The 26905-nt window shown below is 38.1% G+C and overlaps 1 protein-coding gene across 9 annotated transcripts in view; it reads left to right on the forward strand.

The window, feature by feature from the left end:
* The window catches only part of SLC9A9 (solute carrier family 9 member A9), a 654903-nt gene that overhangs the window by 99123 nt on the left and 528875 nt on the right, over positions 1-26905 (forward strand). For 7 of the 9 annotated variants that reach the window (XM_077864842.1, XM_077864844.1, XM_077864845.1 and 4 more), the window contains 2 exons: positions 17576-17701; positions 19618-20339. The exons of 1 other annotated variant lie outside the window; for it this stretch is intronic. In XM_077864842.1, coding sequence (XP_077720968.1) covers positions 20165-20339 — 175 coding nt within the window. In that variant the 5' untranslated portion in view covers positions 17576-17701; positions 19618-20164. The remainder of the gene's footprint in view (positions 1-17575; positions 17702-19617; positions 20340-26905) is intronic. One more of the 9 variants, XM_077864848.1, reaches the window with a different exon arrangement.

The following is a 26905-nucleotide window of genomic DNA, read 5'->3' on the forward strand; positions in this document are numbered from 1 at the left end:
AAAAAGAATCAGATGTTTTCTGAGTAGCTCAAGGTAGAGGAAGTTTCAGTGAAATGATAAATGATTGAAATAAATATGCCACATATTCCTTTCAACAACTCAGATGAAGGCTTGCTTCTCTCTTAAATCATTAATAACCCCATTTAATACTTTCAAAGTGCTTTGGCATCATTTGATATTTAAGCCTCAGAATTTCCCTAGCAGATTGTAAAATCTCATTTTACAAGGAAAGAAGTGAAAACAAGGTTTTTCAAAGACTTTCTCAGAGATATATGCCTGTGGCAGACTCAGAATTAAAAATCAAAGAATCTAACAGTCCAGTGTGTAATTGGCTTTCTCCTGTAAGTTTGATATGCGGGGTGTGACACAGCCCATGGAAGCCCTAAGCATTTAAAATTATATCTTATATGTATACTCAAAATAAAGTCCAACTAACCTATGATACTTCTTATACTTGAGAATAAAATGCCTCTATATAAAACATTAGAAGAGGGCAAAGAAAGAATATCTTTTACCAGTAATGAACTTAAGTCTACTTGATACTACCATAAACTACATAATAATTTTGTACCCCCCCCCCCCGCCCCACCCCAACCTACAGCCCCTGCAAATTCCTTATGTTGAATCCTAATCCCCAATGTGATGGTATTAGGAGGTGGAGCCTTTGGGGGCGGGGGGGGGGGTGATTAAGTCATTAGTGCTCCACCTAATGGGACTAGTGCCCTTACAAAAGAGATCCCAGAGAACTTGCTTGCTTCTTTCACCGTGTGAGGACACAACTAGAAACTGTTTGTGAAACGGGAAGTGGATTCTCACAGGACACCAAATCTGCTGGCACATTGATTTTTGGCTTCCTGTCCTCAAACTGTGAGAAATAAATTTCTGTCGTTTTTAGGCCACCCAATCTGTGGTAATTTGTTATAGCTGCCCAAATTGATGGTAATACACACCAAAAGCCTTATCCAATGCTGACATCAAGTAAATGAGCCCAGATTACTTTATTGTTTTCTTTTTTCTTTAAGATTTTATTTATTTATTCATGAGAGACACACAGAAAGAGGCAGAGACCCAGGCAGAGAGAGAAGCAGGCTCCATTCAGGGAGCCCGACATGGGACTCAAATGACTCGATCCCAGGACTCCAGGATCATGCCCCAGGCCAAAAGCAGATGCTCAACTGCTGAGGCACCGAGGTGTCCCTACTTTATTAATTTCTTGATATACATTGTTATAAGCAGTAAAATGGCTCTTTTGATTACTACATGTTGGGAAAAAAACAGGGGCAAAATAAAGTCAGATTTCTAACTGCCTAAACAGGAAGTGGGTTCATGCTCACCCTTAGAAATGGAAGCAAAGAATAGTGATAAATATTTCTTCAGAAGTGTGGTAATCAGGGGCCCTTGGTGGCTCAGTGGTTGAGCATCAGCCTTCAGCTTAGGTCATGATTCTGGGGTCCCAGGATTGAGTCCCACATCGGGCTTCCAGCAGGGTACCTGCTTCTTCTCCCTCTGCCTGTGTCTCTGCCTCTCTGTCTGTGTCTCTCATGAATAAATAAGTAAAATCTTAAAAAAAACAAAAACAAAGTGTGGTACTCAAAATATTCTTCTGCCTTCAACCCAAGAAAGTATTCTGGAAACTTTAACCTTATTTTTTTCTGATGAGACAGAAATTTCACTTTTAATTAATGTTATTTTTGAGAACAAGTTTATGCATTTCATAGCCTTTTATCCAAATTCTGACTTAGTAAGATTTTTGTGATAAGAGATCAAAGAGGGAAAAAAGAAGAAAGAGCTCAAACAGAAATAACAAAAAGATCTTCAATTAAGTCCATATTTTCACTATCATTATTTTCAAATCCAGAGATGGATATAAAGGGATTTTCTCTCCCTGTTCTACTACTTTCTAGTTGTAGGACTTTGGACAAATGCCTTTCCTCTGCACTTAATTTCCTCTTCTTGCAAATGAGCATAATGATAGTGCCTACTTCATTGGGAGAATGAGCTAATTGTATGAGTCAGTATGGTAACAGTAATGTTAGCTATTATTACTACCTGTAAAACAAAACAAAATGAAACAAAACCCATAAAGCAATGGGAAAAACTATGAAATGGTCACATAAGACAAATACTATAAAAGTTGTCTGAACTTCTAGCTTGGTTGGAGTGGCAGTGAAGGTGGAATGCATTTCCAGGACAGCACTGCTGCATCTTCTCACTTTGGGAGTTTGAATTATTATTTAGATCTGTTTCCTTGACTTGTTAACAAGCCTATGTCAAATACATTTTGTAATCTACTAAGGAGCAGATTGTTGAGGAGTGACAAAGCACACATTGGTCCAGTTCTGCCATCCTTAAGGGTGATAATAGTTACTGGACATTGAAGCAGGGGGGCACAGTTAAATCTGAGGAATGACAAAGGTGGGGTTCCACAAAAATCAGATGTGTTCCTGAATAGAAATCCACTGTTAATGGAAGAAAATTATCAAAACTATTGAGGAATTATTATCTGACACAATAGGAAGTAAATGGCTGCCCAGAAATGTGCTTTCCAGAAAGCCAGAATAGTAGAATTACAACATGCCCTCTGGATTTCTTACTGATACTTAGGAATTTATAGGAATAGTATACACCTTGGGAAAATGAGAATTCCGTGAGATGTTGAAATCTGTGTTACCTGGTGATTTAAGGCCGTTGCATATGTCCATTCTGTTTGTTAACCACCTCTTCTGCAATAGTTTTACAGTAATGCAGGGTTAGGGGCGCATGGGTGGCTCAGTTGGTTAAGTATCTGCCTTTGGCTCAGGTTATGATCTCAGTGTCCTGGGATCAAGTGCCGCATCAGGCTTCCTACAGGACGAGGAGTCTGCTTCTCCCTCTGCCTCTCCCCCCACTCATGTGCGTTATCTCTCTCAAATGAAAAAAAAAAAAAAGAATAAGGGTGTAAGGTTATAATCTTGCCTGTTTTATATAACAGATATTCGCAAAGTGTAGTGAAGCTGGAATTGGAGAGATAGGAAACGGAAGCCAGAGAAAGGAAGTGCTTGATACTAGAATAATTAAATGGGGTGAACTCCAGGGGAAAAAGGTATATAGAACATAAGCATCAGGCCAATCCTGGCTTGCAGATATTGTTATGGCCAGGAGCACCCAGTACAGGACTTGACCCTTCACCTCAGGACACCTAGTGTTCTCAGTGTACCAAAAGTGCCTTGCATATTTCCTGTCTGCCTCCCAGCTGGCTTAGCCTCTCCTGACTAAGTTGGTCTGCAAAGGGAAATATGCTGAAAGAAGGGTGAAGGAGAGAAGACAAGGGAAAGACAAGGATCTGATGAAGAATACAGGAGTGAAGGGAAATTTAAGAGAAAGGGAAGAGAAAGTAAATGAAGGAGTAAAATGAGATAACACATGGGGAAGAAAGAAAAGAAAGCCTGAGGGTGGGACAAGCATGGAATCACAAAGATGTCACTAGACAGCTGGGACTGGAAGGTTGAAGTAGAACCCAATGCATAACAGGTGAAAGGGAACATTGTATCTGGAGGAGCTTCCTCAGAGTAGAGGTGTTAGGGAGATAGGAGAGAAGAAAGGATAGAGGATAAGAAAACACTTTATCTCACATATCTGGATAATAATCATCTTTATGCTTATTGTGTCAACGTTCTTAGTGGCCGTGTGCACAGATCCACATTGAATATTATTTCAAAACAGCAATATACCTTTTCATGAGGCAGAGTGTATGAGGGAGAGAGGGGAATCAGGTAAATGATGAAGGAAGAGAGAGGAGGCCAGTCCTATGAGACACTGCAGACAGAAGCTGGTGCTGAGCCCTTGGGGATGCAAGTGATGCAATGCCTGGGAGAATGAGCAGGATGTTTACTGTCTTCTTGTACACTTAAAAAAAGAAAAGGAAAACGTTGTAGCACTGGCTACATGCAACTGTTTCTTAAATAACAACACATTGGCATCCAATTTATCCACGAGTGGGTTAATTAGTATCACCTCCAGGTTTTGCATGTGTGGTATTATTTACACGCAATGTTATGCAACAATTATTTCACTATGTATTTTTAAACCAGACTAGCACTTTTTCATCTGTGTATTAGATCTTTTCACTGTTTGACATGAGTCATTTCTTGTTGTATCAGTACATCCATCTATCAAGGCATCTCTTGGACCAGCAATTCTCAAACTTTAGTGAACATCAGTATCTCCAGAGGGCTTGTTAAATGCAGATTTCTGGGTTTTGCCCCACCAAAGTTTCATATACAGTGGTCTGGGGTGGAGGAATCTGCATTTCTAACAAATTTCCAGGTGATGCTAATGCTCCTGGTCCAGACTTTACTTTGAGAATCCCAGTATTTGGCAAATAATAGTGCTCCTACTATGTGAAATTACTATAACCACAGAGATATGAAATATGAGATTGTATTTCAAGGATGGAATTCTTAGAGTTTAGAAAACTTTATTAGAGTCATTATTATATAAAGTTATCAATTATACTATATGAATAGTAAAATCAAAGGGTTCTGTGATATTATATTATATTAATAGTAAAATCAAAGGGTTCTGTGATATTTTGTAGGGAAATCTTCTGAATTTGTGACTTTCTTTGATTAGATGACTCATTTGAAAGTCTGACCTTCCCAGTACACTCTCTTCAATTTCAAAACCTCAAACTTAAGAGTTGTGGAGGAAAATTTCTCTTCTTCACATAATTCCATCTTGGCACAAAGGGCGAGACATATTCACCAACACTTCTGTCCTTTTGGAATAGTCCTGGCCTGGAAGCTTATGCCCCTCCCTCTACCCCCTTCAGAGCGTAATACCTATTAAGTCATATTGGAAGCTGAAGGACTATACTCATGACAGAGGAAGAGTCCACTTTTCTCTCTTTCCCTGACCCCCTGAGCTTTCAGGTACAAAAGAATTAACCTCCACTTCTGTGGCAAGGCATAAGCCCACTTGGGTAGCATCCTTCTGCAGGCAGTACTCCTTACTGGAGACAGCACCCAATATAGGCTTGTCCTTGCAGCTGGCTGGGTGAGTGGACACACAGTCTTATCTGCAGCCTGAACACAGCCCCATGGTGAATGTGCAGATTCTAGATCTAAGAAAATTTCATATCTAAGCTGCATTCTCCAATGTGCTTTATAGCAGACGCACTGCCATTATTACAATTGGCTCTGTGTTTTTGTGTTTATTTACTTCATCAGTCAGCACCCTGGAGGAGAGCAGGAGAAAATTTGGGACCCAAAATACCTCTAAAATATGGGCTGAGAAACAAGTATATACACAAAATGGGCACTTGGGCAGTATAAGGAAACCTTGGGAGACTGAGGATATTAGTGTAGGACTTGGTGGTGAGCTTAGGCTGAGGTAGCTCATAATGGCTTATAACATATCCACAGCTGGTACATCAGACACAAGGATGCTCAGAAGCAGAGTTCCAGTTAGAGAGTTCCACCTTACAATAGGTGATATTCACTATTTGAAGTCTTTTTATTCTTTTGATAGAGAGCACACAGGGCATGTGATGGGAGGAGGGGCAGAGGAAGAGGGAGAGGGAGAGAATCTCAAGCAGGCTCTCCACTGAGCATGGAGTCTGACATGGGGCTTAATTGCACAACCCATGAGATCATGACTTGAGCTGAAATCAAGAGTCAGACGCTTAACTGACTGAGCCATCCAGGCATCCCTGCTATTTGAGGCATTTTTAAACATTTGTGGAAAGATTATTGCTTTCATGGCATCTTTTATCTTCATATAGTGCTTCTTCACCAGGTCTGCAAATTAAGTTTCCCATAGGGCACAGGGTACTTCTGTGTTCATTCTCTTCTCTAGTTTGTAAGGATCAGGCCTCAGTAGCAAATCTAGATCGATTGCTTCAATTCTGACTTCTTTACATCAAGAGCCAAATAATTTCTGGGGCTCATGAGGCTGCTGCAGAGAAAACACCCCATCTCTACCTCCAGTCATAAATTGGTTCTGAATTGAGAATGTCAGGAATTCTGCTCATGAGTGTGGATTTCAGAGACTCTAACTATAGTGTTTTATTTTTAAGATTTAATATTTATTTGAGAGAGAAAGAGAGTGTAAAAGAGAGTGAGCATGAGAAGAGTGAGGACAGGGGAGAAGCAGACTCCCTGCTAAGCAGGGAGCCTTATGTGGGGCTCAATCCCAGGACTCTGGGATCTTGATCTGAGCCAAAGGCAGACACTTAACTGACTGAGCCACCCAGGTGCCCCATAAATATACTTTAACCATATAAGGTTAGTGGAACAAAGAAAGAGGAATAACCGACCTTCTCCAGTAGTGACTATGTCACATTTTTAAGTGGAAGTAGAGGGCAAAACACAACCATCCTTATTATGAACCAAAGGCCAAGGAGGAACAATTTTAAGAATTTCACCATGGAACACTGTCATTAGGAATTTTGTTTGCTTAGTGACATATCAAGGAAAGAAAACTCTTTGGAAAGAAGTTTGATCTTGCAATCAGAGCATCATTGGGAAAGGTGAAAGCAAATGAAGGCATATATATTGAGAAAGAGGTGAAGTGAGATCGAATTCTTAAAAAAAAAATAGGACTAGGAGAAAGGGAAATATTTTAGTTGTTAATCAAGGACTTTGGGGAGCTCAAGAGAACAACTAAAATAAGTAAGATGGAAAGAACTTAACTGTAACTCCCCCAGTGAGAACCTACATGGAGAAGACTGGGAGAAACTATTGGGGCACTGGTGGGTCAGTTGGTTAAATGTCTGACTCCTAGTTTCAGCTCAGATCATGATATTAGGGCCATGATCTCAGGGTTGCAGGATGGAGCCCTGCAGCAGACTCTATTCTCAGCATGGAACCCGCTTGAGATTCTCTACCTCTCTGCTCCTCCCCCTGTTTGTGAACTCTTTCTCATAAACAAACAAATAAATAAATAAATAAATAAATAAATACTCTTCTCATCCTTTTCCTTTTTTCACATTATTATTATTATTATTATTAATTTAAACTTTTTTATTATAGAAATTTTCTAACATACGCAAGAGTTCTCCCCCCAAATCCCAGTACCTGCTGGATTATTTTAGTTTCAGATATCATGTGATTTCTTCTGTATTATCTTAAAGAAATAAGGATTTTTTAAAAACCAAATTTTTAAAAATATTTTGTTATTTATTCATGAGAGACACAGAGAGAGAGAGGCAGAAACATAGGCAGAGGGAGAAGCAGGCTCACTGAGGGAAGCCTGATACAGAACTCGATTCCATGACCCTGGGATCATGATCTAAGCCAAAGGCAGATGCTCAACCACTGAGCCACCCAGCTGCTCTAAAAAAAAAATTTAACCACAATATTATTTCTCTTTTTTTTAAACCACAATATTATTTCACATCTAAAAGTACTGATAACAACTCTTGGACCTAATAAATGTTTATAGCAAGGTAGCAGGATATAATATTAACATATTAAAGTCTATTGTTTTTTCATATACAAACAATGAATAAGTGGAATTTGAAGTAAAAGCATAATATTATCACATTAACGTCTGAAGACATGAAATATTCAGGTATCAATTAACAAAATGTGTATTAAATCTATATGAGAAAAACTATCAAAAATCCAATTAATAAAATCAAAGAACTAAATAAATGAAGACATATCTCATGTTCATGGGTAAGAATACTTAATATTGTCAATATCTTAGTTCTTTACAAGTTGGTCTATAGATTGAATATAATACTAATAAAAATCCTAGTAAGTTATATGATGGATGCTGACAAACTAATTCTAAAATATATATGGGGAGGCAAAGACTCAGAATAACCAATGCTATATTAAAAGAGAAGAACAAAGTTGGAGGACTGACACTACCCAACTTCAAGACTTATCTAAAGCTACTATATTAAGATAGAGTGGTATTAGTGAAAGAATAGAAAAATAGATCAATGGTAGAGAACGGAGAGCCCAGAAATAAATATCTATAGATATAATCAATTGATCATTGACAAAGGAGCAAAAGCAATACATAGGAGCAAAGATAGTCTCTTCAAAAATGGTGCTGGAAAAAAAATGGACATCTACATGAAAAAAAAAGGAAAAGAAAGAAAAAAGATCTAGGCACAAATTTTACACCATTAACAAAAATTAGAGACCTAGATCAGAGACCTAACTGTAAAACACAATAATGTTAAACTCAGAAGATAACATAGGAGAAGACCTGGAGTCCTTGGGTATATTGATGCTTTTTTAAGATACAATACTAAGGCACAATCCACGAAAGAAATAACTGATAATCTCAATTCCATTAAAATTAGAATCTTCCCTGTGAAAGACAAGATCAAAATAATGAGAAGACAAGTTGCAGACTGGAAGAAACATTTGCAAATGACTCATCTTATAAAGAACTGTTTAAAATATATAAAGAAGTCTTAAATTCAACAATGGAAAAAAAAACAATCCAACTTAAAAAAATGAGCAAAAGATTTGAACAGACACCTCACCAAAGAAGATATATGGGTGGCAAATAAGCATATGAAAAGATGCTGACATTATATGTCATCAGGGAAGTGCAAAGTAAAACAACAATAAGATACCACTATACATCTATTAGAATGGCTAAAGTCTGGAATAGGGACATCAAACGCTAGTAAGGATGTAGAGCAACAGAAATTCTTATTCATTGTTCATGGGAGTGCAAAATGGTATTGCTACTTTGGAAGACGGGTTGGCAATTTTTTACAAACTTAAAACTACTCTTATTGTATGACCCGGGGATTGGAGTTGAAAACTTATGTCCGCACAAAAACTTATGCAGGGATGCTAATAGCAGTTTTATTCATAATTGTCTAAATTTGGAAGACACTAAGATGTTCTTCAGTAAGTGAATGGACACATCTGGCACATCCAGACCATGGAATATTATTCAGTGCTAAAAATAAATGAGCTCGGGGATCCCTGGATGGCTCAGCAGTTAAGCATCTGCCTTCTGCCCAGGGCGTGGTCCTGGAGTCCCGGGATCGAGTCCCACATCAGGCTTCCTGCATGGAGCCTGCGTCTCTGCCTCTCTCTCTGTGTGTAAATGAATACAATCCTTAAAAAAATAAAAATAAAAATAAAAGAGCTACCAAACCATGAAAAGACAGGGAGGAACATCACTAAGTGAAAGAAAATAATATGAAAAGGCTACATACTATATGATTCCAACTATATGACATCTGGAAAAAGAAAACAATGAAGATAAAAAGATCAGTTGTTGCCAGGGTTGGGTGTAGGGGGTGGGAAGATGACTTTGCAGAGCACAGAGGCTTTTTAGGACACTGAAAATGTTCTGTATGATATTATAATGATGGGTATATGTTATTATACATTTTTCTAAACCCGTAGGATGTACGACACCACAAGTGAATCTTATGGACTTTGGGTGATTATTATGTGCCAATGTAGGTTTAGTTTTTGGTAAAAAAATGTACCATTCTCATGAGTGATGCCAGTAATGGGGAGACTATGCATGTGTGGGCAAGGAGTATGAGGGAAATCTCTGTTCTTCAACTTAATTTTTTTTTTAAGATTTTAATTTTATTTATTCATGAGAGACAGAGAGAGAGAGAGAGAGGCAGAGACACAGGCAGAGGGAGAAGCAGGCTCCATGCAGGGAGCCCGACATGGTACTGGATCCCGGGTCTCCAGGATTCCACCCTGGACTGAAGGCGGCACCAAAACGGCTGAGCCACCCGGGCTGCCCTTCATCTTAATTTTTTTGTAAACATAAAACTACTCCCCCCCCCCAAAAAAAAAATAAAACAAAAAAAAACAAAACTACTCCCCAAATTGTCTTTAAAAATATTAATAATAACTCCTTCATATTGTATGTATGCATATATATGTATATAAATCTTGTGGAAATGCTGCACTGGTGTTTACAGAAAAAATTGGACAACATAAAAGGACTGGAAGATTAGCGAAAAACGCACTAAACATTGATAAGTTTGAAGGTGATACAATCATTTTAATTGGCAAAGCTCCTATGGCTATGATTTGGGGAAAGATGTCAGGAAATTTATAAGGTTAGGACTCTGAACAAGGATTTAGGAAAGATAAGATACCATAAAAGGAGCCCAGTAGTTTAAAAGATAACGCTCAAGCCAGGTTAGCTGCTAGGCTGATGGAAGGTAAATTATAGCTAGAATTTTCCAACCTAGAATGAAGAGGATGACTGGATATGTTTTTTTTGTTTTTTTGTTTTTTAATTTTTTTTTAATTTTTTATTTTTATTTTTATTTTATTTTATTTATTTATTTATTTATTTATTTATTTTTTGGATATGTTTGAACAGTGAACACATTTCATTGATCCAGAACTCATTGATCTTGTACTGGGGACCCTAGAACAATTAATTGTCTTGTCTGAAAAGAAGAAGAGGTCAGGAGCTCTAATTCAGCTATCAGTACTACCCAGGAGAAAAAAATACGAAGCTCTGTGATCTTGTAGGATTCATAGAAGAATAGAAGGGAATGGAACACGAGAGGATTATCAAACTGCTGTAAGAAAGGACGTATCTGAAGGAATAGTTCTATCACTGATTATGTGGGAAAAATGTATTCAAGGACTGGAAAGTCCAAAAGCCAAGGAAAGGCAAGGTTTCAGGGAAAAAACACATGAGAAAAAAAAAAAAAAAAACATAAAGCAGTAATCAAAGAGAAATAAAAAATTCATTTGAAAAAAATTTTATTGTGGAAATTTTCAGCTCTCACAAAAGTAGAGAGAATAATACAATATTCCCATCATGCAGCCCCAATAAACCATAAAATTTTTGCCATTCTTGTTTTAATATTCCCTCACATGATTTTATGGTGGAGTATGTTAAAGGTCCAGATGTTTATCATTTCATTAATAAATAATTAAGAGGTTTTCAACAACAACAACAAAAAGAGGTTTTCAACATACGGGGGTGGGGGTGGGGGTGGGGGTGGGCGGGGAACCAATAAAGCCATGGGTAAAACTGGAGGACTGGACTAGAGGTGTCCTCAGTGCACATTTCATAGTTTTAAAAGAAGATAGTATTTTAAATATTACGTTTTTATGGTGAGATAGTATATTCAAATGAATTTCCTCATTGGTGTAGGAAACACAATGTGACAATGAATGGACAATTTCTCCATTGTGGGTTTAAATTCACTGGTAATGGCCTTTGGACCACATGCCCAGATAGACATCTGTGTTGGTCAGCCTGATATCAAAATATTTTACCTGTAACTTTGTATTTTCTTCACATGCCTGCTTTTCCCGATGATAAAACTCTCAGCAATGTTCTGTGGATCCTAACAAATATATAGACTTGGGTTGTACTATTTACAAAAATGGGGACAGATAATTTTGAGTGGGATGATGCTCTAGTGGCACAGGAATTTCTGGCTTGTTTTTTCTTAACTTATTAGAGAAAGTCTGGTGCTGTGATTCTCAGGCATCCTGTTCTTTGGCACACCAAAATGAATTTGTGGCTGGATTAATTTAACTTTGTACTTACTGAAGAAGCGATGGTCATCTCAGTGCTGCAAAGATGGCCCAAAGTACCACAGCTGCTGAAGGAAATCTGGCCCCATCAGAATGAGACCAAACCAACAAAATCAGAAAACAGGAAAAAAATGAATGTAGTTTACAAGGAGAAAGGGAATTTGATTTGGAACTTTAGTTGCTTCCTCTTACAACTTAATAAATAATTAATATTCAAATTTGGGATGTTTGTTATTTTATGGCTTTTCATAAGTGACTTTTCATCCTTTGGGGTGAAGTGGAGTTAAGGCAAATTTATACGTTCTTATCTCTTCTCAAGGGCTTGGGGGCAACAATAAGCCCACTCAACACACTGGTTCCAGGAGGATTGAAAAAGAAGCATTCTCTTGAACATGGGAGCAGGACTGCTTAGACACCATGCTGGTTTCCTCTCTGGAGACAGCCTAATAGCCTTGGCAGTCGAATCCAACAGGTTTCAGATGGGGAGTGCTCTTGCTACTTACTATCCCTACATTTCACAGTGGTCTATGCAGGAGAGAGCTTCTATCTATACATCTGACCTTTTGGAAGTGCCATGAGGGAGCTTCCTTGGAACAGGAATGTTCAGTGGGTGATCCTGCTATCGTATCAAAAATTGATACAGACAATCGTATCAGTTGGGCAACACCTTACTGGAGTGAGTTTCCAGCTCAGGAACAGAGAAGGTTGAAACTTTTGTCTCTTTCTTTGATCATTGCCGTCTAAGTAAGACCTGAAAGTTGAAGGGTAGGTAGATCCCTAACATTCTTCTCTTCCTTTTCCTGCTGTGTCTTTGTAGAATACAACAACTAAGTGCATGGATGTGGAGTCTGCCCTGCAGACTTAACTCAGGACTTACCTGCAAGTCTTACCTCAGGATCTGTGTCTTTGAAAGTGCTCTCCTCACCTTCCTTGTAGATCTTGGGTGAGCTGGGAGACCTCTGGTCTAAGCCAGGCTCTCAGATGTAGCTCACCAAAAGCATAAAGCTTGCTTACAATGTTCTTGCTCAGCTATTTGGGGTTTTTTGGGGTGTGTGTATATATCATCCTTTTGTTAAGATGATGGATGGGAGGAACTGAGGTTAAATTGCTGAGTCCTAACAGAACAATTCCATATTCACAGGGCTATAAACCTAATTGTAAGAGTAAGTTTTGTTGGAATTCAATACTACTTCAATCTTAAATTGCTGACGACCAATTGATTCTGCTTTTTCTTAATTTAACATTTCTGAAGATTATAGTGAGTTAACAGACAAGGTTCAAAGTAGAGATAGGAAGACATTTTTGTTTTTTTTTAAAAAAAATTCTTTAATTAACATTTACAAATTGTGTATTGTTTATACTCCCTCAATTGTGGAGTCCAAATGTCTGGAAAAAACAATTTTTGTAGAGAGAATATGGAGTGAGTATATATTGTCGATTTTTTGAAAATTGTCAATTTTTTCAGGAATTTTGTTAAGGAATCTGAGGACTTTGAAGAGCCTTTCTGATAGCTGCTATAATACAATGTTCTCTTGTTCTCTGTTACAACTTCAGCTGAGGTTTATAGGTTCTGATACTATCTTGAGTTAACAATTTTTCCCCTACCTAGTGCCTTAGTCTGTCTGGGCTGGTTTTTCCTTTTGTTTTTGTTGTGGGCTTTTTGTTGTTGTTGTTTTCTGTTTTTGTTTTGTTTTCATTTATTTCTCATAGTTCTGTAGTCTGGGGAGCCCAAAATCAAGGTGCTAGCAGACTTAGTGTCTCATGAGAATCCTCTTCCTGGTTCATAGTTATTTTTAAGCTGTGTCCTCACATGATAGAAGGGGCAAGGGAACTTTTGGGGGCTTAAAAAAATTTTTTTAATAAGCCCACCAGTCCCTAATCGCCTCCCAAAGGCCCTATCTCCAAATATTATCATGCTAAGGATTAGGTTTCAACTTATGAATTTGAGGGGGACATATACATTCAACTGGAGCTTAGAAATGAGAATGGATTATTACCTACTCATGTCTTCTAACTGGATAATGCAATTATTTGCATATCCATACTTAGTCTAAGTTAACAAAGAAACATTCTTGGATCTAATGTAATTAGAACAACAACAAAAAAATGCCATTGAAAAGCTCTCTTGTGAATTTGTTGTTTTTTCCCCACAGTCATGCAGGACATTTTTACAGAACTAAAATCACATTGTCCTAGGACATCCCTTAAAACTTGTGAGGCTGGATTAAAATGAATATGTAGCCACTTATTGTTGACTGAAACTTTATTTGAAGTGAGACATTGGGGTTGTGTGTAATGTATGCTTGTATGCACATTCTCCAAGTTACATAGTCTTCAAAGGGTCCCAGGGTAGCTTTAAACTTTTAATTTAAAACTTTAACTTAAAAAAAAATAAAAATAAAACTTTAACTTTAGATATGACATAATCATCATAAAATAACATTTCAAAGCAAATTGAATTTCGTCTCCACAGGTGATTAGGGACTTTAACTCTGTTGGCCATAGGGCATGATTTCCTTTCTTATCTAACAGACCCATGTTATTTGTCATGGAATTCATTATGTAATTTAGTTGCCTTAAGCATTAATAAAATTAATCTTAGGTGCTGCTTAAGGAATGTTTTCAGCATGCCTATAAATTACTAAATTTTCAACGTACATAGACCCTAAAAGATATGGATGAAATGGGGAATGGATTAGACTACAATGAGGCTTATAATTTTATTTCTGAATAATAGCATTTCCTAGTCTTTAGGCAAACTTTCTCACTTGCGATTCCTGGGATCATCTAAATAAACAATCTGTGGCTGAGTCCTTGTCTCAGGCTGTGCTTTTGAGGTATCTCACATTGAGATATCATCCAACAAAGTCTGCCTCAAAAGATGGATTTTTAAAATAGATTTAAGAGACACTAGAGGCATTTCTGTCAAAACCTGCTTGTCATTTACATACTTCATTTCAGAAAAATATTTTCAAGATTATTCAACTTCACCTTTTTGAGAACTCTGCTTTCTCTCCTTCTATGTTCCTTTCCCTCACTAGAAAAAAAAAGTGTAGAAATCAGGGGAAGGTAAAGGGCATGGTGCCTTTCTTTGTTAGTTCATATAAAAATTTTATAACTTAACAGGGAAGTGATAGGGCAAAATGTATTTTAGCTAATGAGATCAGAATCATTAGTTTTTAAGACATAGAATAGAAATTATATCCTGAGAAGAATGTTAATTTATAATGTGGACACTTAATAGGAAATCAAAGAAATAACGTTTTTTCAGATCTTTGATTGCTGGAGATTTTTACTTAAATAGCCTGCAGCTTAGAGTGGCAGTTTTCCATTTTGTCCTACCTGCCCTTGCCTCCAGAGCTCATACTTCCCTTTATCTCTGAAGCTTCCCTCTCGGTTGGGGGAAGCCAGTATGGCCAGCTTGACTTACTTTACCTTGTGAAAAGTTGACAGAGATGAAACAAAACCAAAAGCCAGTCGGTGAAAAAAACCAATGGGTTTCTCAAGCCTGACTCTTCCAATATGTGCAAGACAGAAGAGGGGAGCAATGGACTGAAGCTTGTTAATTCTTTTTTTTAACCTTTTAAAATTAATAAATAATTGACATGTAACATTATTCCTTGAAGAGGTACTCTCTATACATGGAAAGGGATGATGATGTGCTGCCAAGAGAAAGCTGGGGACAAAAGGGAAAGAAGAGGTTGAGTTAGGAATTGAGGGCTATCCACTTGGAACCCTTTTAACTCCTGAGGTTTTAGCTGTGAAGCCATTGAACTTCAATGGCGTAGGGCTGACATGGCTAGTTTAGAGGCACAAGAAAGATTTGCTTTCTTCCCACCCCATAAAGCTTTGGGATTCTACAGTGAACAAATGCCTAAATAAAAAGTGGAGTTTGGTATGTGTTTGCTGGGGCAAGGCCAGCAAATGGCATGCAATGCAAGTGCAAAGGAATCTCCCTTCTCTCTGCTTATCCCTGGATGAGAGACCTTCTTATGTACCCCTGGGCGTCAAGGATCAACAATCCAGAGATAAGTGCTCCCCTGGGAAAACAGTGATAACTGTTTCCCAATTTTCCCACTTCAGAGCACTGAAGCAACACACCTTGTAGGATAGAAGAAGGAAGAGATCCTCATTCATGCCACATGTTTCTGTACATGAGTTATTTAAATAAAATTATGCAAATTCTCTCATTTCCCTAGTTTGCAATGACTTTTATTTTATCTTGACACCATAATGAAGAGCAGTGTAAAGAACATGGACTTAAGGGTTATGTCTTTGGTTTATGGCCCTGTGTTCCAGAGACCTAAGACACTGCAGAGGTGGAAAAAAATACCAGGTATTGGGTAGTGCATTTTTGGAGGAGTTAATCCTGTCTAAGTGTTTTTCATGGAATTTAACTTCCCTGTGAAGTTTTTGAACTCTCATTTCTCTGTGGAATCTACCAATGGGAGGGGTACATATTGTTCAAATTATGGGCATTTTTGTGCTAATGTGACTTTTTTGGGGTAGGAGAAGCTAAGATGTGTTAAAAGATAAACTGAGGTACATTAAAATTTTCAAGAGTTTCTTTGAGTATGCATCCATTCAAACTGGGCAGCACTAAACTGAAAGTGTTTAGTAGGGGTACTCCACCAACAGGAACTAAGAAGTTTTTATAGAAAAGATGTGGATGTGAACCCAGGAAATTGTTTATTGACTATGAACTTAAGTGATTGCCTTACACGTGATAGTCTAGGTGGCTAGAGGCATTTGGCTCTAAGCAAGAGCATTGGCTCTTGCTTATATGTGGTTTCCTTGCTACCAAGCAAGCTACCAAGGTGTTAGAGTCACCCCGGCCTAATGGTCTCCTTATTTAATAACTTTAACAGATGGATTTATGATGAGCTTGACAATAGAATAGGGGGTGAATTTTTGATGCAGGACATTGTATGGCCTTTAAGTAAACTTAATTACAGCCCTGCCCTGGTCCATTTCAGAAGTGTGGGGGCAACATATACAACCCCACTCTCACTGGCCTCAGAGGGGGATAAATATTGATGGAGAGGCCAAGTGAAAGAGACAATGGGTTGACTTAAGAATTTCTTGTTAAGCCCAATGGTTGAGAGAGAACTTGGCAGGGTGGGACTCCAGTAAGTTAGGAAAGGGAACTCTCAGCATCTCTCCTCAACCTAGGAACATCTCCCTTCTTGATCCTCTGAGCCCACAGTCTCTATTTTCCTTCTGAACAATGAGGAACTCTCAAATGATTGGTTAGATTCTGAAACGCAGTCTAATGGGTTCTAATTGGTCACATTCACTAGTGGCTGAGATTACTATGCTATACAAGGTTACCTGGCCTGGGATGCTCTTCTCTTCAAATCTTTCCTTCCATGTGCCAGATGGGCAAGCTAAGGCAGGGCATACTCACTATAATGGACTGAGCCATCTTGTTTTTCGCTTTACTTCCTCTTACCTGCGTGTTACATCTTGCAGGAAGAACTTTTGATTCACTGGCCACCAGATTTTAAGACTGGGATTAAGGGAAAATCAAGAATGTTTCTTTGGGCCTAATGCCTTAAATTCTGGGTTCCATTCCAACTTCATCGGCGAACCTGGCACTAAGGGTTATTGTTACCAGCTAATAAAAGAATGCCTTAATTTTTAACTGATATTCATTCATCTTTGTGTGAATTCTCCCTCAGGAATGTCAGAAAGAACAGTTATTATTGACAGTACAGGATTTTCATGTTTTGGAAACCCTGGCTGTTAGGATGACTGGTTTGCCTATCAGTAAGGAATTTCCTGAGGAACAGGACTTTCAGTGCTAAAACCAGGAAAGTCCTTGACAGGCCAACATGAGTTAATCACCCTGCTGAAACAGCATCTCAAACCATTAAACCTCAGACATAAATTTAACTACTATTAGTTGTGCAACCTTGGATATGTTATCAACTTTATCTGAGCCTTCAATTTCTCGGTTGTAGAAGGGTTTTTATGAATATTAAATTAGACTAAATTAAATTTCCTAGACTATTTCCTGGTCTGTCATAGACGCCATGTTAATATGTGTTTCTATTTTTTTTTAACTTTTATTAATGCAGCAGAAGATAAAATGATATTCTGAGAAAAAAAAAACACAAAACAGGAAAAATTGAAGTGCTTTTCTGATTTAAAGAATTGGAAAGGCTTTCTGAGTCTCCTTTTCTTCTCAGCTTTCCAACCTAATGGTAAGTAGCATCAGGATTGGACAATGAAACAGTGAACGTATTCCATTCCTATAATAAAGTAGGGGCCACGTATTTAAATGACTGCAGAGGCTATGTGGGAAACATGAATGAATGAAATGGGATGAATGGGGCTTGTGGCAAACAGATCGTGGCCCTGTGGGAAGGAGAGCCCAAAATGTGCCAGATCTTACCAGTTTTCTCTAGAGAAGCCATGTATATAATTTTTTTAAAAAGAGATTTTATTTATTTATTCATGAGAGACACAGGGAGAGAAGCAGAGACACAGGCAGAGGGAGAAGCAGGCTCCACGCAGGGAGCCGGATGTGGGACTCCATCCTGGGTAGCCAGGATCACGCCCTGGGCTGAAGGTGGCGCTAAGCCGCTGAGCCACCCGGGCTGCCCTATAATTTTTAATTGTGAAATATGCTTATTTGAATCTGTTGACATCCAGTTTAGGACTTTTAAAACAATGTATTAGCCAATCGAAAACATCCCAAGGACCTTTAATCCTCTCATTGAATTGTCTTACTGGGGAAGAGAGTGCAATTGGATGTCACAAAAAGACAACTGAAGAAAGTCTATTCTACCCAAATGGAATAATCATTATTATTAAAAGGAAACCAAGGTAACTAAATGATGATTGAAACAGAAAAAAAAAAAAAAAAAAAAGGAAAGAAAAGACAGGGAATTGTCAGGCTTTGAATCTGGGTTATCTTGTAAATCTAGCAACTCAAGACTAAACCTGTGGGGTTGCAAAATTATAAAGGTAGGACCTGCTAACAAAGCTTCATGATATTCTTGCAAGCATTACCTGACAGATTTCAAAACAGTTTGAATATTAGTCATCACAGATATGCCTGCCAAAAAGGGTAGTGTGTTAAAAGAACATCTGCAGCCCACATAAATACCCCTTGCTGAGTTAAACTCAGAGAGGAAATCGCCTTCAAAAGTTGCAGAAAGCAAAGGAGCTGAAACAGCAGTTTCACAGTAAGTGGTTGATAGGCTTTCCTGTGGGTGAAACTGTTATGAGGAGTTAGTTAGCTCCCAATATATTACATGTTTGACCTTTAGCTTTTGGTGACAAGATCTTTTGAGGATATATTTGGACTCCTCCTACTCAAGGAATAGTGTACACCATAAATTGAATACCAATTCTGTCAAGTATGGGGATACTAAATGATTAATACTCCTGAGTTAAAATAATACCATGAAATGAAAAAAAAACAAAAACAAAACAAAACTTCACTTAACCCTTGAATGTACCTAATTGCCTTATAGAACCAATAAGGCAAACAAATCATAACAGTTGCTAAAAAACAGCATAGCACAGTATTGTCTTGAATGTTTTCAAACAGCATAAAAATATAAATTCAAACAGAACCAGCCTGCCAAATGGAAGGTGATCTGAAGAATCATCGCTGGTACTGTCTGAGCCTTGTGATTTCTGAAGCCTTCACAGCTGATGGCAGACTGTTCCTTAGTGACCTAACCACATTGTTTTGCCACAGGACAGAGGAGGTTTGTGATTTGCAGCACATTTCTGTGGATCCTGAATGTCTGGGCTAGAAACTATAGAGAAATCCATGTATGTGGTACTACTGAGGATGGTGGTATAGTTTCTTCCATCAGAGATCAGTGTTTAGTGTCTCTTCTTTTTTGACTCAACATATCCAAACAGCACAGCTGTAGAGATGGGAACAGGATTTTCTTTCGGTCTTTTGCTTACATTTATTCTTGTTAAAAGGGAAACAATTGATTCAGAGTTTAAATGCTGTGCTTGTGACTACCAGTTACATAAAGCCAGAGAAAGAAAGAAAGAAAGAGAGAGAGAGAGAGAGAGAGAGAGACAAAGAATCATATCCTAAACTCCTTCTTGCTTGTCAATTTAAAAGAAAATTCCTGTGAAATATCTTTAGGTCAAATCAGAGCTGTCAATCAATCCCTATCACATTGGTAGACCTTGGCTGAAGAGGAGAAATCTGGCCTGTGAGTGAGTGAGGGTAGGACTCGGGAATCAGCCTCTTGAACTTAGAAAACGTTGCTGATGAAAGGTGATCTGTTTGACTCTTCATCTACGATTCACCAGTTATCCAGCTTAAAGAGCTCTGCTCCTTTGAGACAGTAAGAATCATGATTCGAGATCTCGGGAAGATGACTCGCAGGGCTGTCCAACGTGAAAGATAATTTCGTGGAAATGAATCATTGAAAGACATAAGAGTCCCTGATGAAACTACACCCTGGAGTTTGAAAAGAGCCAGGGCTGCTTTAAGAGAGAAACAGGAAGTTGTAACTAGAAGCCATCTGAATACTAAGCCAAGGCAGACGCTCATGAAGTAGCAACTTCGGTGGCAGGGCTTATTCTGAAATCTCCAGGCGGCCAGCCCATCTCAGCCCATCTGCAGATCCTGATGAAATAGCCCATATCCAGGGTTTTGGCTTCAGGGGTCCCAAGAAGACCCGAGAATGGAGAGACAGCAAAGGTTTATGTCAGAGAAGGATGAGTATCGGTTTCAACACCAGGGAGCAGTGGAGCTGCTGGTCTTTAATTTTTTGCTCATCCTTACCATTTTGACAATCTGGTTATTTAAGAATCATCGATTTCGCTTCTTGCATGAAACCGGAGGAGCCATGGTGTACGGTGAGTGCAGAAATCGCAGGATTGATGTGAAACTTGTTGCTTGGTCGCAATTAGAGACTTGTGCTCAGATGGCAAAGTACTGAAACTGGAGAAAATGTGCTGATTGAAATGTCATTAGCTTGATGAAAGGTGCCGCAGCATAATGAATGCTCATCTCTCTCCAGATGAGCTGCCGAAAATTTGCCCTGTCACAGGAGTAAGTGTCACAGTCATGTTATGTTCTCACGCCGCACAGAACGCGAGCCTGTTGACAGATGCAGGGCCATTGTCATGTGGGGAGCCAAAGGGAGCAAACTGTTTGTTTCTGTGATGATAGATATTGGGAAGTCATGGCTCCTCAGTCACAAAGAACAGCCCGTCTTTCACAGGAGGGACTGAGAAGCACTATAAAGTCCTAGAAATGACATCTTTTAAAAAATGTACGGAGTAAATCCTCTTTTTGTCACCTAGTTTCAAGGAGGAGATGTGCAGAAACATACCCCACCCCTCCTATTGGGATAATTGTACCCAAATCCATTTTAATTACATGGGCAATGTTTTCTTTTCTCATATGAGAGTTTCTGTCTGCAATACTTCTCATTTCTTAGGCTGATTTCAGACTTTCTAACTTGTAATTCTTGCCATTTTAATATTATGTGCGATGTGTCTTTTTTGGGAGGAGAGGGGGCAAGACGTGGAAAAGCATTTTACAATTTAAACTCCCAAAGTGTTACTCCTTCTGTGCAATTTACCATGTCATGCCTTTCAAAAAGTTGAATAAAACGTGACAGAGATTATCTGTACTGTACTCTCATCTTTGAAAGTAAAACGCAAGGCACTAGTAGTTTTAAAACAAATTCAGCTTGATAATAGGAATTTTGAACACAACGAAAACAGTGAAGCATTGCTGTAATTCATTGCAAAAAATGTACTTCTATATTTTATTTCCCTCATTTTGAAGTCTTGAAACTGTTTCTGTCCCTGAGGTTCAGGAAACAGGATCAATGAACATTTTACATGCAAACCATGTGACGTCCTGATGATAACGATGTACAGTCATGATTTGAGACCATGAGAAATTCTATGCCTTAACTGGATTCTGCTGTGAGATACAAGCTAGGAGCTACAAGTTTTAGGCTAAGCAATATAATTTCTTTCAGGAGGCTTGATGTGCTGATTTCTTCAGAGCATAGAGTTAAATTCCTTTGTATTGAGGTTCTTAAAGCACAAAACTCTCTTTTGAGAGGAGAACACAATCAGGTTGAAGAGAAAGTCAAAGAGAAAGAAGGTGATTCCATCAGATGTAAAGCCCTAGGCGGCAGTCATTTGCCCTTCTCCATCAAGAATGAACCACGATATTTCTCTTGACTTGGCTAATCAATAATCAATGAGGATATGGGATGTAATCTAAGAAGCCAGAAACAATGTAATTCTTGGTATAAAGTCTATGTATGGTTTTGTAAGACAACACAGATTTTAAAATCATAAACTTTTATAAAATTACTTCTAATAAGAAGAAAAGATTTCTTCACAGCACTAAGTTTGATTAAACTATGACTCCTTTTGCCAATTTCAGTTTATCTATCATGGAGATTCCATTTTGTAAAACTTTTGATTAAATTTTGGTGATTTATTAAAATTCAACTATGCTTTGTACTCACAATAAATACGTGTAGCTTTTACTTTTGAGCCTGAAAAAATCCCAGATTACCTTTAATTCTCAAAACTTCATGAAATACTTTTAAGTTATGATTAAAGTCATAAAATATTAGCATATTGCACATTAATTCAGATAGCACTTCTTTAAGTTGCTTTCTTAAAGCTTATGGTTTATAAGAGTGGGATTAAGTTGTCTAATTACTGTTCTTTCATGAACTTTTTATATGTCAGTTATTGAAGCAAGTTCTGAAAGCAAAGTAAAATGATTATAAGAATTGTGAGAACAGGGTCGCTTGAGTGGCTGACCCTTGATTTTGGCTCAGGTCATGATCTCAGGATCATGAGATGGCCTCAAATTGAGCTCCACACTGAGCATGGAATCTGCTTCTCTCTCTCTCCCTCTCCCTTTGCTCCTCCTCTCACTTGCCTACATACATGCTCTCTCTCTGAAATAAACAAATAAAACTTAAAAAAATTATGAAACATATATATATGCATAACTATTCCTTTACTAGAATCCTGAGTATCCTTGAGTTATGTTGAACTATATAAACCAATGAAAAAACTTTTATTTTATTGTTTAATTCTTTTGTTGGTATAGAATTATACTTGTTGAAATTTGAGGGGATCTTAGAGGTTATCTTCTCCAGCTCCTTTGTTATACAGAGGAAGAAACTAAATCTCAGAATAGTGAAGTAACTTCCTCAAAACTGGACACTCATTCATAACAAGGTCCATGTGCTTTTATACATCTATACACATGTCTAATAAGATTGGTTCCTGTTCATTGTTACCAATAGTCTCTGAAAACAGTCTATATGGATGGCATTAGTGACATACCATGTTTCTTCTTCAGGGATGATCTAAATGTTATATCTGAAATGTTTATCAAGACTTTCTGTCTGTGATAAAATAGTCTGAGACTACAAAAAAGGAACAGGATTGGACATTCTAATAAACATGTTTAAATGAGAAGGGATAGGAAATGCCAAGTGAATGAAGTGACCAGTGCCTATAAAAGAATTTGAAATTCATGAATTGGGAAGGGGTCTTAGAGATGATAATTCCAACATCTTAATTTCACAGGCAAGGAAAGAAAAACTTATACAGGCGAAGGTCATGTAATTAGCTGCTGATAGGGAATTCAACCTCCATCTCTACTAAGACATTCTGCCTTTCTGCTGGTATTCTGTTGAAATATGTCTAAGATCCTTAATATCTAATAGATGTTAATGCATTTTATCAACATATCAGGAATCCAATTTAAAAATTCTAAGGAGCAGGGGCTTAGGAAAGTAGTAAAGGAAAATGAGGGGGAAAGTTATCAAACAGCATTTAACTGTTATTGTTAGAAATAATTTCCAAGTTGTCAACCTTAAAATATCATCCAAAGGGTTGTAGCGGCCACGAAAAGTCATGTGTAGTGTTTGGTTTGATTCCCTGTTCATTGGAGGTAAATCTGATGTTCCAACTACAAATAATCTATTATATGAAAAATGTCTTCTTTTTTGACATAAAGGGGTCCTAAGATGCTTTTGAAGAGCAGTGGCAGCATTATAATAATATTTTTGCTTCATGAGGAACAGTAATGGGTAATTGTTTCTCATGACATTCTATGGCTCTCATTATTTCAGAATTCAAGGATTGGAATCTATAAGTGGTTTAATATCTAAGCAATGATGATATTCCTTTAAATTGGACTAAAAGCTTAAATGACTATTAATGGTCAAAATATTGATTGATAGCAGCTGGTGCACTTAAGCCTGCTCACTTAGGACCCTGTGTCCCATGTTCATTGTTCATAAAAGAAAAATTGCTCCATGTTCCCTGATAGCATTAAGAATTTCGTTACCCATCACTGGGGGCTCTCATACTCTAGAGGATATGCATAATGCTATACGTTTTAGGATTGGGATCTAAGCTTTAGGATGGAACAATTTAAACCTCTTAGAATTCTATCTTCGATTTTTATGGCCTTCCGATATGAGGGACAGTCTCTGAACTCATGTGGAAATTTGCTCACTGTTTAGTGGACAGAAGGAAAATTTCAAGCCACAAACTTTAGATTTTGAATTCATTAAACTGTGTCATATTAAACTATGTAAGCTATGTCTGATCTTTTAACAGTACACTTAGCAATTTTATAGGATCAAATAATTCACTCAATAGCATGTTTTTTTTTTAATTTAAAGATATTATAGTTACATGATGAATCACTAAGGTTTTAAAAGCTATCTTTCTTGAAAAATCGTAGGTTCTTAATTTCATCGTAGCACTGCTTGGAGGTTCCTCAGGATAAAATTGTGCTGCTGAACACGATGTGGCTCCACCCTACTGATCCATGTTGCTGCGTTTCCAGCACTGCCTTCCTGGCTGCTAAGACCATAAAAGATGTTTATTACCACTTTGCACTCCTCCCCCTGCCTGGAAGGCTCTTCTGAGGCTTTGTACTTACTCAAATGTGCTGTGCTTTATGGAGAAAGCATTGGATGCTCTTGTGGGGATTTGGGTTTTAAAATCCTGATTATTTTTTTTTTTTCAGTAGCTAGATGCATTACTTTGGGTGAATGACTTAATCTCTGGCCTTATTTGTTTCATCTGTAAAATGAGGAAGAAATGAAAGCATACTCCCAGCTGCAAAAGTCCTTCAAAATTTAGGCCAAGACTAACTTCAGCCATCAGGCATCTCTCAGCCACTCCAATCTAAACCAGTAACTTTCTTCTTAGAACCCTCTTGGACAGGGATTTAGTTAGTGTTATTTCACCACTCTTCTTGTAGTTCTGCTCTGATTTTGTAATGGGTGCTCGGGAAATTTTATTGAATTCCTGTCAGAAGGGTAAGGAGAGGGGTTCCTAGGTGGCTCAGTCAGTTAAGCATCTGCCTTTGGCTCAGGTCACGGTCCCAGGGTCCTGGGATGGAGCCCCACATTGGGAGGGTCCTGGGATGGCTCCCTGCTCAGTGCAGGGAGTAAGCTTCTCCCTCCGCCCCTCCCCCTGCTTATGCTCTCTGTCTCTCAAATAAAATCCCTAGAAGAAGAAGAAAAAAAAAAGAAAGGTAAGGAAAGCAAGTTATATCACCAGAACAGAGAGGGTAGGTTGAGGATTCAGGGGTTTATGGATGCATGTTCTGTGAAAATCAGAGTGGTTCTGGTTTAATTTGAAGGGACCTGCAGGAAAAGTAATTAGAGTTAAGAACCCAATGAACTGAACTTGCTCTCCCTTTAGTGTAAAAAAGTTGATTTTAAGGAGCTTCAGAGATCAGGGCAAGGTTTTCCGTGCTGTAAAGTGAATATTCAAATAAATGTTGAAAAGTAAAAAAAAATCCAAGGTATATTGCTTTCTGTAGGTTTTCAAAAGTTGATTTTAAGAAAATAACCTCCTATACATTCTGTTGTGCTTCTGATTCTCTAAGGAGCTGCAGAGGAAACCCTGAGTGCAAACTATTGTGCTGCCTCGGAAGATCTTCTCTCAGGGTATTAGAGGCTAAGGAGTGTACATACCAAGAAAATGAATCTATGATTCAAACTTCTTATGATGTTTACATATAATCTAGATTGGATTAAAGTTATATGGTTAGGGAAGAAGAGATATAAAGAACTAACATTTGTGAAGCACATCAAAATATAATAGTAAAAATAGCTAACATAAATAGTGTTTACAATGTGAACTATGTTGTCATAAGGGCTTTATGTATGTTCACTCATTTAATCTTCACAACAACCTTTTTTTAGATGGGAAAACTGACGCATCAAAAATCAAATAACTTGTTTAAGGTCACATAACTACAAAATGCCATAGCTGGGACTCAAACCTTGGTAGTTTGACTCCATGTGACCACTGGATATCACAAACCTGGGTGTATTCATGTGTGCATGTGTGGGTTGGGAAGGAGGTATTATCATTTTCATATTACAAATGAGGAAACTGATCCTCAGAGACATGAAATAACTTGCTGGTAACAGGGCTGTGCTTCAAGCCCAGGACCGTAAAACCCACATTCTTTCACACAACTAGCCATTATTTAATAAATGTCTACTCTGTGCCAGGTGATAGTATCATAGGAAGTTTACAGAAGAAAGATAGAGGCTGAGATATCTAACTGTAAATATTGCTAATCCTTACCACATCCATGCAAAATACAGTACAAAATAGAGTTTGGATATAAGGACGCAAAAGCTCAGAAAATTTACAACTTTGGCCAAGGCTTCACAGAATAATTGTCAAGGCCATTTTGAAACCTGGGACTCTCAAATTTTGTTCTCTCACCGAAGTCTGCTGCTGATATATAGGCAGGAGTGGGGAAAGGTTGGGGAAAGGAAGCAAGTAGTTAAGTTTTCCTTCTACCTTAAGGCCTCAGAAATGTTATCCTATCATAGCAAAGAGCCCAGCATGAGAAATACAGTGGGAGCAATATTTTGAAAGTACATCCATGCCAAGAAGCTGGGTTAAAATATCCCAGGGAGAGTGATGAGGCTGCCCTGGAAAAATCTGCCCCAGCATCAGGGAAAGCAGTGTTGCAAGTCCACAGTCGCTCTGGTTTTAAATGTCTGGGGCTGTCAGGATGGGTGGGGGAAGTTACTGTAAATGCCTTATTCTTGTGAATCATGCAAAATAGGCTTTCATCGGATGTTAGTTTAATTGAATTGAATTTTAGGAAAGAACTGAAGGTAGAATCTTTAATTATGCCTCTGGGATCTCCATGCTGTTTGAAACCTGTGTGTATGAGCCTGACGTGGCATGGACATTGACAGAGTTCTGTGACTGAGATGGTACTCATATGGTAGAAACTATTTGTTGTCTTTTAAAAAAAATAATTTATTTATTCAGGAGAGACACACCAAGAGAGAGGCAGAGACGCAGACAGAGGGAGAAGCAGGGAGCCTGATGTGGGACTTGATCCCAGGACCCTGGGACCAGGACCTGAGCCA

Source organism: Canis aureus, chromosome 22 (assembly GCF_053574225.1).
Source record: "Canis aureus isolate CA01 chromosome 22, VMU_Caureus_v.1.0, whole genome shotgun sequence".
NCBI lineage: Eukaryota > Metazoa > Chordata > Mammalia > Carnivora > Canidae > Canis > Canis aureus.